General features: G+C 42.8%; 2 protein-coding genes across 11 annotated transcripts in view; one reads left to right on the top strand and one right to left on the bottom strand.

The window, feature by feature from the left end:
- The window catches only part of ARMC10 (armadillo repeat containing 10), a 27,857-nt gene extending 12,321 nt beyond the window's left edge, over positions 1-15,536 (bottom strand). The window contains exons 1-2 of the mRNA XM_070617051.1: positions 15,162-15,536; positions 2,344-2,492 (exon numbers count right to left, since the gene is read on the bottom strand). Coding sequence (XP_070473152.1) covers positions 2,344-2,492; positions 15,162-15,294 — 282 coding nt within the window. The 5' untranslated portion in view covers positions 15,295-15,536. The remainder of the gene's footprint in view (positions 1-2,343; positions 2,493-15,161) is intronic.
- Positions 15,446-15,777, top strand: part of FBXL13 (F-box and leucine rich repeat protein 13) — a 211,788-nt gene continuing 211,456 nt past the window's right edge. For 9 of the 10 annotated variants that reach the window (XR_011539373.1, XR_011539374.1, XR_011539375.1 and 6 more), the window contains exon 1: positions 15,446-15,777. Coding sequence is in view for 7 of the 10 variants with exons in the window: in XM_070617032.1 (XP_070473133.1) it covers positions 15,703-15,777 (75 nt within the window). In the remaining 3 variants the exon portion in view is untranslated. The other variant, XM_070617034.1, reaches the window with a different exon arrangement.

Here is a 15,777-nt window from a genome sequence, read left to right as displayed (position 1 = left end):
AACCGTGCAGTAAAGCAGGTCACACAATTCTTATGGTTTCCTAGTGCATATAAAAGTTACGTTTACGCTGCACTGTAGTTTATTAAATGTGCCATTGCATTAGGTCTAAAAAAACAATCTACGTACTTTAAATTAAAAATATTTTACTGCTAAAAAATGCTAACCATCCTCTGAGCCTTCAGTGAGTCATGCTCCTGCTGCTGGAGGAGGGTCTTGCCTCGATGTTGATGACTGCTGATTGATCAGGGTGGTGAGTGCTGAAGGCTGGGGCGGCGGTGGCAATTTCTTACAATAAGACAACAATAAGTTTGCCACATCGACTGACTCTTCCTTTCATGAACGATTTCTCTGTAGCATGTGCTGCTGTCTGACAGCATTTTACCCACAGTAGAACTGTGTTCAAAACTGGAGTCAATTCTCTCTAATCCTAGCGCTGCTTTATCAACTAAGTTTAGGTAATGGTCTAAATCCTTTGTTGTCACTTCAACAGTCTTCACAGCATCTCTACCAGGAGGAGCCGCCATCTCAAGAAACCATTTTCTTTGCTCATGCATAAGAAGCAACCCCTCAACTGTGAAAGTTTTATCATGAGATTGCAGCAATCATGTCACATCTTCAGGCTCCATTTCTAATTCTGATTCTCATGGTTTTCCCACCACATCAGCAGTGACTTCCTCCACTGAAGTCTTGAACCCCTCAAAGTCATCCATGAGGGTTGCAATGAACTTCTTCCAGACTCCTGTTAATCTTGATATTTTGACCTCTTCCCATGATTCATGAAAGTTCTTAATGGCATTTGGAACGGTGAATCCTTTCCAGGTTTTCAACTTACTTTGTCCAGATCCATCAGAGGAATCACTATCCACGGCAGACATAGCCTTACAAAGTGTATTTCTTAAATGAGACTTGCACGTTGAAATTACTCCTTCAAAATCCACGGGCTGCAGAATGGATGCTGTGTTAGCAGGCATAAAAACATTAATCTCATTGCACATCTCCATCAGAGCTCCTGGGTGACCAGGTACATTGTCATTGAGCAGTAATATTTTGAAAGGATTCCTTTTTTCTGAGTCATAGGTCTCAACAGTGGGCCTAAAATATTCAGTAAACCATACTGGAAACATACGCTGTCATCCAGGCTTGTGGTTCCATTTATTAAGCACAGGCAGACTAGATTTAGCATAATCCTTACGGGCCCTAGGGTTTTCAGAATGCTAAATGAGCAGTGGCCTCAACTTAAAGTCACCAGCTGTATTAGCCCCTAACAAGAGAGTCAGCCTGTCCTTTGAAGCTCTGAAGGCAGGCACTGACTTCTCCTCTCTAGCTGTGAAAGTCCTAGGTGGTATCTTCTTCCAACACAAGGCTGTTTCGTCTACACTGAAAATCTGTTGTTTAGCGTAGCCACCTTCACGCATTATCTCAGCTGGGTCTTCTGCATAACTTGCTGCAGCTTCTACACCAGCATTTACTGCTTCAGCTTGCACTTTTATGTTATGAAGATGGCTTCTGGTCCTTAAAGCTCATGAACCACCTCTGCTTGCTCAGACTTTTCTTCTGCAGCTTCCTCACCTCTCTCAGCCATTACAGAACTGAAGAGAGTTAGGGCCCTGCTCTGGGTTAGGCTTTGGCTTCAGGGAACGTTGTGGTTGGTCTGATCTTCCATCCAGACACTAAAACTTTCTCCACATCAGCTATAAGGCTGCTTCACTTTCTGTTCAGTGGTGTGTTCACAGGAGTAGCACTTTTAACTTCCATCAAGAACTTTTCCTTTGCATCATAACATGGCTCACGGTTTGGCACAAGAGGCCTAGCTTTTGGCTTATCTCGGCTTTTGATATGCCCTTCTCACTAAGCTTAATCATTTCTAGCTTTTGATTTAAAGTGAGACGTGCGAATCTTCCTTTCACTTGAACACTCAGAGGCCATTGCAGGGTTATCAATCGGCCTAATTTCACTATTGTTGTGTCTCAGGAAAGAGGGAGGCCAGAGGAGAGGGAGACAGTCAGGGGAACGGCCCGTCAGAACACACACACTTACTGAGTAAATTCACCGTCTTATACGGGCGCGGTTCATGGTGTCCCAAAACAATTACAGTAGTAACATCAAAGACGACTGATCACAGATCATCATAACAAACACAACAATGATGAAAAAATTTGGAACATTGTAAGAATTACCAAAATGTGACACAGAGACATGAAGTGAGCAGTTGGCTATTGGAAAAATGGCGCCAACAGACTTGCTTGATGCAGGGTCACCACACACCTCCAATTTGCAAAAACTGCGCTCTCTGTAAAGCACAATAAAAAGAAGCACAACACGAGGAGGTCAGCCCGCACTGACCTGGTTAGCCGAAAAGGCTGCACTGTTACCCAGAGTGACCAGAGCTCTTTCAATAATGACAGGATCCTCAGTCGACTCCAGCAGGTAGAGGAGTTTCTGGAGCTGTTCAGCATTTAGGACGTCATCGTAGGAGCCGTTGGTCAAGTCTTCTGCATAAGAAGAACATTGTTTAAAGTTCATCTACAATCAACATGAGATTTTAAAAACGTAAACACAACATCGGAGGCATCCTCTGATGCCAGGCACCGAGGTGAGCACTTTACGTTCTTTATCTCATTCAGTCCTCAACTAATCCTAGGAAGGAAGAAGATATGGTTACAATCCTTAATTTACAGATAGGGAAACAGGCTTACCGACATTAAGAAATCAGTCAGTGTCACTTGGTACTTCTCTTTTAGTATGGTACCGAATGTACACAATATAAACCCCTAATGCTGATTGCATTTTCTGTTTCTTTTAAAACTCGGGTACACCCATCCAGTGGAACACTTGCCTATAGGCACATGTTAATTAAGGAATAGGATGTGCATTCAGCAGAGCTTTTCTGATCACAATTTTAAGAGCACCTCAGGAAGGAGAAAAGGCTAGGGGAGTAACCCAGTCGTGTTGCTGGTGTGGCGTTTTTGTTTGGTTTATATGAACAAGGCCTGATGTCTGGGATGCCAGCACAACAGTCCTGCAGGGGGTGATGGCAAAAGAAACGCTGTCATTTTGAGTAAAAACTAGAGTCGTTAAATGCTGGATCTGCTCCGTGACGTTCAGAATTTGTAGCTCTAACCTTAAAGAAACCCTCTTTACAGAACTCATCACAGGAAAAACTGAAACCATTTTTATTACACTATTATTGTGTTATAAATATAGAACAGGATGCCTTAAAAATGAAACTGTGACTACAGGTCAGACAGTGCATGTGTCCACAACACACGGCTGGGAGCTGGGGGACAGAAGGCTATACAATAAATAATAGTTACTGCATGACGTCACAACTGGACTTTTTCATTTTTAAAAATATTTACCAAATTATTAAAGCTGGTTATCTTTGGGGGCTGGGATTACAAGTGACTTTCATCTTCTACCCTGTGCTAATAAGTTCTTTCTGATTTTATTTCACAATAAACACGTATTATTGCTGCAGTGAAAATACTGCAGTGTGCTGCTTAAAGAGTTAACGTGAAAGCTATGAGAGAAACGGACAAGCATTGATTATGGGAACCAGTAAGCGATACGATGTTCCGAAGAAGGACAATAAGAAATCAGCTGTGAGGAAAATCTAAAAAGCTAAAAAACCCAGCAGATTCTCTCTCCCAAATTGTATTCACAGGACCTCTGGACCCTGCCCTCACGCCTGAATCCAGAAAAGGCCTCATTTACACCTTATGAAACAGGGTTTCACCCAGAGAATACATCAAAACATAAATGAAAAAATGACAAAAATGTAGATTTTTAGAAAGGAAAGAACTTGGGATTCACTCAAACGTCTGATTATACACACAAGGAAACTGAGGCCAGGACCATTCGAGGATTTGCCTAGAGTCAAAGCTGGCAGCAGAGACCAGAGAGACAAAAATATAAAGTCACTGGCAGATCACTTGAGCACTTCTTGGGTCTCAGTTTCCTCATCTGTCAAGTAGAAGGGTTGGTCTAAGAGGGTACCTGGGTCAAAGGCTCCTCCACAGCTCCGAAGTTGCACGATTTTACATACACACTGCAGAAACAGGATAAATTTAATTCGTCCATACTCCCAAGATATCTCAAAATCCTATTACTTCCTCACATATTTTCCTACAGAGCCACTTAAAAGAAAGCTTTATAGATATAGAAATTATTTACAAACAGCCAAATAAAGTTTTATAGGGAGAAGTGTCAGATTACAGGATCTTCCCCTGAAGGGAGGAGGTGCAGGTGACGGCTGGAGGGAGGCCCAGGCTGAGGAGCTGGACGGTCTAGTTCGGATCCCAGCTAAGCGACCTGCCAGCTGAGACTCCATCTCGCTCAGCCTCAGTTTCTTCATCGATTAAACGGGAGTGAGCAGTGCCTACCTGAAGCAGTTGTGTGCCTAGACTGTGAAGGTCTGGTATCTTTTAGTTATTACTCTTATTAACAGGACACGTAGCTGGTTAATAACAAAACTGGCTCCAGAATCCAGATCTTTCCACTCACGGTCTATTCCTCTTTCCTCATACCACCTTCCTCTCAATCTATTAAAACGACGAGCCTCGTTTAAACTGAGTAAATAAATCTTTGAATTTTTAATAAGAACCATGTATTATGTTTTCAGTAAAGAAATAAAAAGCTTAAAGCTCCGAAGACTTTGGAGGATGGGGATCATCTAACTACCAGCTTCTCCACTGGTGAGTTTCTGAACTAGTACCCAGGCGAGGCAGTCAACACGTGTCCTGGCTCTCCGCTGAGCTTTGCGCCAACACCACTGTGAAAGGATTTTAGGTTCAGTGGCCCGCCATCTCCTCGAGTAAGGGGAGGAGAAACGACAATTCTGAAAGGAAGTGAAAAGTGGCTACCAAATAATAACACTATGGCAAGATAAACTGCAAGATAACTGTTATGGTACACAGTCATTCCGACCAGGAACACCATATGCTCTCCTGTTGACGCACTTACGTCCTTCATCAAAATGATCTTCATGCAGGTTTCTTGCTAACTGTATTCCTAAAGTTTGGATAGCCATCACGAACAAAATATTTTCAATGAATTTTTTCAAGTAGTTACTGCTTGTATCCAAAAAGCTATTGTTTGGGTACCTTTCTCTTGCATTCACATTACTTTATTGAAGTCTTGTTGTTTCCAAAAGTTATTCAGTTGATTGTCTTGGATTTTTCCAAGTCAATTATCATGTCATCTACTAATTATAATTTTGCCTCCTTTTTAATAGTCATGCTTTTTTCCCTTGTCTTCTCCAGCTAGTCATGTCTCCAGGACAGTACTGAATAAAGACTTGTGACCGCAAATGCCCTTCTCTGGTTCTTGAATTTAGTAAGGATGCTACTAGTGTTCCATCATTAAATAGGATGCGTGCTTTTGGTTTTTGATGGATATTCATCATCAACTTAACATCTCCTTCTGTTTACTCCTAATTTTTGCAAATTTTTATCAGAAGGGATAATATTCAAATGCCTTTTTACTATGAGGTCATCATGCGTTTTTGCTTTTAATCTAGTAATGCAATAAATTACATTAATATATTTCCCAATATGAATCCCGCTAAAGATTCATTTGGCCTTGGTATATTATTACTTAATCCTGTGATGGATCTGATTTGCTAATATCTCATTTAAAATTTTTATATTTTATTCATAATTGAGACAGATTTACAGTCTTTTCATGCTGCCCCCGTCAGGTTTTAGTATCAGGCTGTTGAATGAGCTGAGACTATTTCCTTCTTTTTTAATGCTCACGAACAGTCTTAACAATATAGGAATTACAAATTTCTTAAAGTTTAAGACGAAAGGCTGTCCAGTTCTGGTTCCGGATGGTGATGTGGGAATGTCCTGAATTTACCTCACTAGACCGACACATTGAATCTACAGATACACACGAAAAAACTTCCTCTGAAAGAGATCCAGACACTAACTGACGACTCCTACACATCGGGCAAATGAGGAAAAACACATTAAAATGGGTAGGAGAGGTTGAGACCCGGTCTTGCCATAAATCCCAGCCCTGGGGCAGCGACACACAATTGGAAGGGAACTCACAACTCCCAGCTTCCCCCAAGGAGAGAAGGGCTTGAACCCCACATTCTGTACCCCAACTTTTAAGACTTCCACCTGACAAAGACACCAGACAGTGGGTCCCCAAAACATCTAGCCAACGGGGCTTGCATACACAAGACCCACAAGGCTATAGCAAATTAAGAGAGTTCTTAAAGGGCTCGCACAGACTCACCACGGCTAACCACCCAGGGCCCAGCAGAGGCAGCACAGGGAAACCAGTTTTTCTGCGCAAGAGCCCTATGTGTTTATCTTAATGGCTGTAGCCTGAAGGGCAGGCTTCTTTTTTAACAGACATCAAGGGGCCAAGAGCAATACTCTCCAGAGATGGGAAGGCCAGGTGGGCGCCATTTTGTACTCTCCCCGTCTTGCTCCAGGTAGCTGATAGCTTCCAGAAAGGAGCTTGTGCACATGTCCGGCACTCCGGTTTTTGTGGCTGCGGCCGAAGGGAGTCCCTCGGATCACCCAGCTCTGGTGGCCAGAGGGGCTTATGTTCACAGGTTCAAAGCGACAGTAGCAAACAAAAAAACAGCTCTTAACTGGCTGTCACCCCAGGGCTCAGCACAGAGAGGGAAGACAGAATCACCCATCTCCCAGTCCTCCCCTGAAAAAGGTCTATTGGCATACTTTAAAAGCTGCCGCCTGAGGGCCTGATTTCCAACAAACCTGCATCTAGGTGCTGACTTTTTCCCATCTGGGACACTGACAGGTCTTGCCACACTCTCAACTTCTGGGAGCTATTCAAAATAAAGCAGGCTGCTTGGACAACACAACAAAGTTTGAGAGATAACCAACAGCTGGGGCAGGGTTGAAAAGAATAGGCTCATCTCCAAGACCACTCCTTCAAGACCAGGAGAGGTGGCTGTTCGGCTAATACACAGAAAACAACACGGAGAATCAAGCAAAATGAAGACGCAGAGGAACATCTCCAAAGGAAAGAACAAGATAAAGCCTCAGAAAAAAATCCTTAATGAAAGGGAGATATCTAACTTATCGGATAAAAAGTGCAAAGTAATGGTCATAAAGATGCTCACTAATCTTGGGAGAAGAGTGGATGAACAGTGTGAGAATTTCAACAAAGAGATAGAAAACGTAAGAAAATACTAAAGATGAGTCACAGAGATAAGGAACACAATAACTGAACTGCAAAATACACTAGAGGGGTTCAACATCAGACTAGACGAAACAGAAGAAAGAATCAGTGAACTTGAAGACAGAGGCGTGGAACTCACCCAATGAGAGCAGTGTGAAGACAGCTTAGGGGACAACATCAACGTTTGCATTACAGGGGTCCCAGAAGGGGAAGAGAGACGGAAAGGGGCAGAAAAATTATTTGAAGAAATAATGGCTGAAAACTTGCTTAACCTGGAGAAGGACAGACATCCAGATCCAGGCAGCCCAGAGAGTTCTAAATAAGAGGAACCCACACCAAGACACATTATAATTAAAATGTCAAAAATTAGAGACAAGGAGAGAATCTTAAAAGCAGCAAGAGAAAAATAAGAAGTTACATACATGGGAACCCCAATAAGACCATACGCAGATTTTCCAGCAGAAATTTTGCAGATCAGAAAGGAGTGGCACTAGATACTCCAAATGCAGAAAGAAAAATACTGCCAACCGAGAGTACACTACCCAGCAAAGCTGCCCTTCACAAATAAAGGAGAGAGAAAAAGTTTTCCACACAAGCGAAAACTGAAGGAGTTCAGAACCACTAGACTGAACTTATGAGAAATGTTAAAGGGACTTCTTGAAGCCAAAACGAAAGAGCGCTAATCAGAAAAGGAAACGTATGAAAGCACATCACACTGGTAAAGATAAATATACAGTTAAATTCAGAATAATCTAATGTTGTAACAGTGGTGGGTAAATCACCTATAAACCTAGTATGAAGGTTACAAGACAAAAGTAATAAAAATAGCTATTAATCACAATAATTTGTTTAGGGATACACAAATGAAGAGATGTAAATTGTGACATCAGAGACTTAAAATGTGTGTGTGGGGAGTAAAAATGTAGAGTTTTAGAATGTGTTCAAACTTAAGTTATTAACTTAAAATAGACTGTTATAAAAGATGTTTTATGTAAGCCTCACGGTAACCACAAAAGAAAAACCTAGAGTAGATACACAAACAATAAAGAGAAAGGAATCCAAGTATGCCACTGTAGATCATCAAATCACAAAGGACGAGAGCAAAAGAAGAAGAGAGGAACAAAGTAATTTCAAAACAGCCAGGAAACAATCCACAAAAAGCAAGAAGTCCACCTATTAATAATTACCTTAAAAGTAAATGAGCTAAGTTCTCCAATTAAAAGGCACAGAGTGACGGGATAAAAAAAAAAAAAAAAACAAGACCTAACTCATAGGCTGATTCTGATAACCAATTATAACATATGGAGGGTTATTTCACAAAACCAAGCAATTCTTTAACACCAGCTGGGTGTCCTACAATTCAACTCAATTCTGAGACTGTCTACCTGGAGACAGCATCAGATCCTGGAGGTTAGGTGCTCAGTCCTACCAGACTGCCCCTGCCCCACTTCAGAAGCCAATAGCCAGTTCTGGTTGTCACCTGTGCTTCTGGTCAACCAAGTAGAGATAGAAGGTTTCAACAACTCCGTCTTGGGTTTGATTAATTTCCTAGAGCGGCTCACAGAACTCAGAGAAATATTTTACTTACTAGGTCACTGGTTTTTATAAAAGGATATAACTCAGGGACAGTCAGATGGAAGAGATACACAGGGCGAGACATGGGGAAAGGGCGTGGGGCCTCCATGCTCTCTGAGTGTGCCACTCTCCCCCAATCTCCACGTGTTCACCAACCTGGATACTCTTCAAGCCCCATCCTCTTGGGTTTTTATGGAGGCTTTACTACATAGGCATGTTGATAAAATCATTGGCCATTGGCAGTTGATTCAACCTCTAGGCCCTCTCGCCCACCCAGAGGTCAGAGAGGTGGGACTGAAAATTCCAATCCTCTAATCACACGGATCACAGGGTTGGCCCTATTGGCAATCAGCTCCTGTCCTTAGGTGCTTCCCAAAAGTCACCTCGTTAACATAACAAAAGACACCCTCATCACTCACATCTCTTAGGAAATTCTGAGGGTTTTAGGAGCTCTGCGCCAGAAATGAGGACGAAGACCAAATATATATTTCTTATTATAAATTACAATATCACACCAACTATATGCTGCCTACAAGAGACTCACTTCAGCTTTAAAAACACACACACACAGCGAAGGGATGGAAAAAGATACTACATGCAAATAGAAACTATGAAAAAGCTGGGGTAGCTATACGTATATCAGACAAAATAGATTTTAAGACAAACACTGTAACAAGAGACAGAGAAGGTCATTATATAATGATAAAGGAGGTCAATCCAACAAGAGCATATAACACTCATAAATATTTATGCACCCAACACAGGAGCACCTAAATATATAAAGCAAATGTTAACAGACCTAAAGGGAGAAACAGACAGCAATACAATAATAGTAGGGGACTTCAACACCCCACTTTCATCAATGGCTAGATCATGCAGACAGAAAAATCAGTAAGAAAACACTGGACACCTTAGGCCAGAGGGACTTTATAGATATATATAGAGAACACTCCATCGAAAAACAGCAGAATACATATTCTTCTCAAGTGCACATGGAACATTCTCCAGGATAGATCATATGTTAGGCCACAAGACTTTTTTTTTTTTTTCCTGAGGAAGGTTAGCCCTGAGCTAACTACTGCCAATCCTCCTCTTTTTGCTGTGGAAGACTGGCCCTGAGCTAACATTCATGCCCATCTTCCTCTACTTTATACTTGGGACGTCTACCACAGCATGGCTTTTGCCGAGCAGTGCCATGTTCACAGCCGGTATCTGAACTGGTGAACCCTGGGCCATCGAGAAGTAAAACGTGCAAACTTAACCGCTGTGCCACTGGGCCAGCCCCCACAAGTCTTAATAAATTTAAGAAAACCAAAATCATATCAAACATCTTTTCCAATCACAACAGTATGAAACTAGAAAGCAACTACAAGAAGAATAACTGGAAAATTCACAAATATGTGGAGATTAAACAACATGCTACTAAACAACCAATGGGTCCAAGAAAAAATCAAAAGAGAAATCAAAAAATACCTTGAGACGAATGAAAACGGAACTACAACATATCAAAACCTATAGGATGCAGCAAAAGCAGTTTTAAGAGGGACGTTTATAGTGATAAAGGCCTACATTAGGAAATGAGAGAGATTTCAAATAAACAACTTAACTTTACACCTCAAGGAACCAGAAAAAGGAAAAACTAAGCCCAAAGTTAGAAGGAAGGAAATAACAAAGATCACAGCAGAAATAACTGAAATAGAGACTAGAAAGACAATAGAAAAGATCAACGAAACTAACAGCTGGGTTTTCTTGAAAAGATAACAATGACAAAGACTCCCCAAGAAAAAAAGAGAGAGGACTCCAATATAAAATCAGAAATGAAAGAGGAGACAGTGCGACTGATACCACAAAAATACAAAGTATCCTAAGAGACTACTAGGAACAATTATACTCTAGCAAATTGGACAAACCAGAAGAAATGGATAAATTCCTAGAAACACACCTACCTACCAAACAAACCTACCAAGACTGAAATCATGAAGAAATGGAAAATCTGAACAGACTAATTACTAATAAGGAGATTGAATTAAGGATCAAAAACTTGCCAATAGACAAAAATTCAGGACAAGATGGCTTCATTGATGAATTCTACCAAACATTCAAACAAGAGTTAACACCAATCCTTCTTAAGAGTTTCCAAAAAAGAAGAGGAGGGAACACTTCCAAACTCATTTTACAAGACCAGTACTACCCTAACACCAAAATCAGACAAGGACACTACAAGAAAAGAAAACTACAGGCCAGTATCCCTTATGAATATAGATGCAAAAACTCTCAACAGAATATTAGCAAACAATACATTAAAAGGATCATACACCATGATCAAGTGGGATTTATTCCAGGGATGCAGGGATGGTTCAGCATCCGCAAATCAATCAATGTGATACACCAGTAACAAAATGAAAACTAAAAATCACATGATCATTTCAATAGATGCAGAAAAAGCACCTGACAACATTCAATATCCATTCATGATAAAAACTCTCAACAAAGTGGGTATAGAGAGAATGGGCCTCAATGTAATAGAGGCCACATATGACAAGCCCACAGCTAACATCATACTCAATGGTGAGAAAGCTTTTCCTCTAGGATTAGGAACAAGACAAGTATGCCCACTCTCACTACTTTTATTCAACACAGTAGTGGAAGTCCTAGCCAGGGCAATTGGGCAAGAAAAAGAAACAGAAGGCATCCAAACAGGAAAGGAAGAAGTAAAACCCTATTTGCAGATGACAAGATATTATACAGAGAAAACCCTAGACTCCACCAAAAGACTCTTAGGATAAACAGATTCAGCAAAGCTGAAGAATACAAAAATCAAGATAGAGAAATCTGTTGTGTTTCTACAGATGAATAACAAACTATCAGAAAGAGAAATTAAGAAAATCCCATTTACAATTCTATCAAAAAGAATAAAATATTTAGAAATAAATTAACCAAGGAAGTGAAAAACCTCTGTGTTGAAAAGTATACGACATTGATGAAAGAAACTGAAGATGATACAAATAAATGGAAAGATATTCCATGCTCATGGATTGGAAGAATTAGTATTGTGAAAATGTCTATACTGCCCAAAGCAATCTACAGATTTAATGCAATCTCTATCAAAATTTCAATGGTATTTTTCATAGAAATACAACAAACAGTCCCTAAATTTCTATGGAACCACAAAAGACTCTGAAAAGCCAAAGCAACCTTGAGAACAAAGCCAGAGGCATCATATTTCCTGATTTCAAAATATATTAACAAGCTATAGTAATCAAAACAACATGGCACTGGCATAAAAAGACACATAGATCAACGGGACAGAATAGAGAGCCCAGAAATAAACCCATGTATATATAGTCAATTTACCACTAAGGAACAAGGAATATACAATGGGGAAAAGATAGTCTCCTCAATAAATGGTGTTGGGAAAACCGGAGAGCCACATGCAAAAGAATGAAACTGGACCCTTATTTCACACCATACACAAAAACTCAACTCATAATGGACTAAAGCCTCGAGCATAAGACCTGAAACCATCAAACTCCTACAAGAAAATTTAAGCATTAAGCTCCCTGACATAGGTCTTGGCATGATTTCTTGGATTTGACACCAAAAGGAAAAGTAAAAATAAACAAGTACGACTACATCAAATAAAAAGCTTCTGCACTGCAAAGGAAACTATCAATAAAATGAAAAGGCAACCTACAGAACAGGAGAAAATATTTTCAAATCACATATCTGATAAGTAAGTGATTAACATCCAAAATATACAAAGACCTCATTCAACTCAATAGAAAAAACCCCAAACAATCAGATTAAACACTGGGCAGAGGATCTGAATAGACCTTTTTTTAAAGACATGCAAATGGCCAACAGGTATATGAGAAAGTGCTCAACATCACTTATCAGGGAAATGCAAATCAAAATCACAATGGGATATCACCTCACACCTGTTAAAATGGCTATTATCAAAAAGACAAGACATAATGAGTGTTGCTGAGGATGCACAGGAAAAAGAATCCTTGTACACTGCTGGTGGGAATGTTCACTGGTGCAACCACTATGGAAAACAGAATGGAGGTTCCTCAAAAAATTAATAGAACTACATGATCTAGCAATTCCACTTATGGGTATTTTTCTGAAGAAAATGAAATCACTATCTCAAAAAGAGCTGTACTCCCACGTTCACTGCAGCATTATTCACAGCAGCCGAGACACGGAAACAAGCTAAGTGTCCATCAACAGATGACTGGATAAAGAAGATGCAGTCTATACATACAATGGAATATTATGCAGCCATAAGAAAGGAAATCTTGCTATTTGTGACAACATGGATGGACTTTGAGGGCATTATGCCAAGTGAAATAAGTCAGACATAGGCAGACAAAGACTGCATGATCTCACTTATATGTAGAATCTAAAAAAAAAACAACAACAACCGAACTCAGACACACAGAACAGACTTCTGGTCGCCAGAGGTGGGGGTGGGGTGTAAAATGAGTGAAGACGGTCAAAAGGTACAAACTTCCAGTTATAAGGTAAATAAGTCCTGGGAATCTAACGTACAGCTTGGTGACTACAGTTAACAATACTGTATTGTATACTTGAAAGTTGCTAAGAGAGTAAATCTTAAAAGTTCTTATCAAAAGAAAAAAATTTTAAACTATGCGTAGTGATGGATGACAACTAAACGTGATCATTTTGTAATATATACATATATCAAATCATTATGCTGTACACTAAAACTAATACAATGTTATGTCAATTACATCTCAATTAAAAAAAAGACCCTCTGAAATCTGAGGATGCTGCTGACAAAATGGGTATTTCTCAAGTCTTCTTCAAAGATAAAGGTGTAGCTTCAGGAAGAAAGGACAGTGAGCAACTTCTTTTGTAAGCTGTCTGACCTGAAGTAACGGTGATTTGGGGGAACTGGTAAAATTACATTCAAAAGCAAGACTGTCAGTGTTCATCAGGTTGAGTCAGGATAAGGAAAAAGGTATCTGGAATCCAGGCCACCTGGCCAATTACGCATGCAGAAATATCTCTGACACAAAGACAGCAAATTAGGCTTTGTAAGTAAGGGTAAATACAAATCTTTAAAAAAAAAAAAAAAGATTTTCCCTTGCGCCAAAAGAAACCCTCCCCCCACTCCCTTTGCTCAGAGCATTTCCTTGAGCAAACGCATAACTGTACATCCTTTGTCTGTGTCTTTGATAAAAATGGACATCTTTTTCAAAGCTAAGTAAGCCTCTTGCCAGTTTACAACCCAAGGAAGTCTTTCTCAGGGGTTTTGGGGTCATCGGTTTGAAATGTAAACATCAAGGAAGATGGAGCCCGGATCTCCTTGTCTCTGGTTGAATTTAGGCCTCCATGCTGTAACCACCTGCTTATCATAAAGAGGCTGAGCAGTCTTATTTTCCCTCTGGATAAACGCAATGAGCTAACACAAATCGCCAGCCCAATTACCAGTGCATTTAGGATGACCACGTGAAGCAAATGTTGCTGGCAGGTCCTCTTAAGGTCAAGTTAATCTTATTTATCCTGAGAACCTGTACGTAATACGAAATAGGTTACATCTGCCTGGGTGCAAAAACGGCAGAGAATTCTGTCTTTGCAAGCCCATTGGGACACTGCCTCTGACGGGCGCAGCAATCCCGTTTAAGGCTTATTCAATAATAAGGCTGTATGGTTCTTTTCTACATTTGTAGAGAGGAGGTTCTCGGTTGGCATATTTTATTTTTAATTATTTCCCTAACAGCTTCCACTACATGAAATATTCCTCCAGAACATTCAGCAGATTGCTAAAATACTGAATGCACCAGTCAAGTTTGGACAGAACCGAATCACGCACTTGTCCACCAGGAGGATGCCTCCAGGCAAACAACCGTTCCAATGTGATGCAGACATTTATATCCGTATTTCCAGCATCTCTCTGCAACTTTTCCTACATATGGACCTCCGCGATTTCAAGGGACCTCCCCTCTCAGAGGCTGGGCCCACTCCCCGCAGAATGCCCCCCGGCGTCCCTTCTCCCAGGGTAACTGCGCAGAATTGCACCCTCTGCTCCAGGCCCTGCAACACTCGGGGTGCAGCCCTTTGGTAACACAAAGGCCGGGAGCAAGCCGTAACGGGAGAGGGCATCCGCATGCTTTGGAGAAACCTCCTCCGCTGTGACGCCGGACTCAGGCAGTAAAGTGTGGGCAATTTGCATCCCGGGACTTTGAACAAAGGAGTGGAGGCAGGGAAGCGGCTCCGAACCCTGCACCCACCCCAGCTAGCGCACGACTCGCACGACCCGCCCTCCGCCCCGGGCCTTCCTCCCGGGCTCCGCTCCCTTGCACTCGGCGCACGGGGAAGTCCCGAGGGCCCCCGGCGTCTGCATCCCCGCCCCGGGATCGCCCCCGCCCGCCCGCGGGGACCGCACGCCTCACCTGCGGACCGCGAGGGGCGCAGCCGCTGCCTGCGGCCGCCCCGGCCGCGCGCGAGCCGGTAGACGCAGTAGCAGGCGCCCGCCCCGAGCGCCAGGCCCGCCGCCACCCAGCCCGCCACCCGGGCGCCACCCATGCTGCCGGGGCCGCGGCGAGCGCGGGACAGGCACGGCGGCTCGCGGGGCGGCCCGGCCGCGGAGAGAGGAAGCGGGCCGAGCTCCGCCCCGGAAGCGGCGCCGCGACGACACAGGCCGCCGCTCCGCCCGCCGCGCGCCGGCCGCTGCCCCGGGGCGGGGCACGGGGAGGAGATGCGCCGGCTGCGCGCCCCGAGCGCACGCGCCGAGGGCGGCCGCTTCCGCCCGGCCCGGCCCGCCGGGGCGAACGCCGGCCTCGCTGCGCCCCGCCCCTCGCCATTGCCCCGCCCCTCGCCCCGCCCACCGTCGCCGGGGCAACGCCAGGACGCGCTGGTCCCTAGGCGGACGCGGCTCCTGCGGCGCCGCGCGTGGAGAGCCGGCGGGGAGCGCAGCTTCGCGCGCTTCTAGCCATGGCCTCGTTACGCACTGCCAGCCCCACGCTGAGGAGCTACTTCAAGGAGAACTACATTCCTCAGGTCTTCGAG

The sequence above is a fragment of the Equus przewalskii genome, chromosome 4, assembly GCF_037783145.1.
Source record: "Equus przewalskii isolate Varuska chromosome 4, EquPr2, whole genome shotgun sequence".
Lineage (NCBI taxonomy): Eukaryota > Metazoa > Chordata > Mammalia > Perissodactyla > Equidae > Equus > Equus przewalskii.
This window is presented reverse-complemented; position numbering and strand designations above follow the sequence as displayed.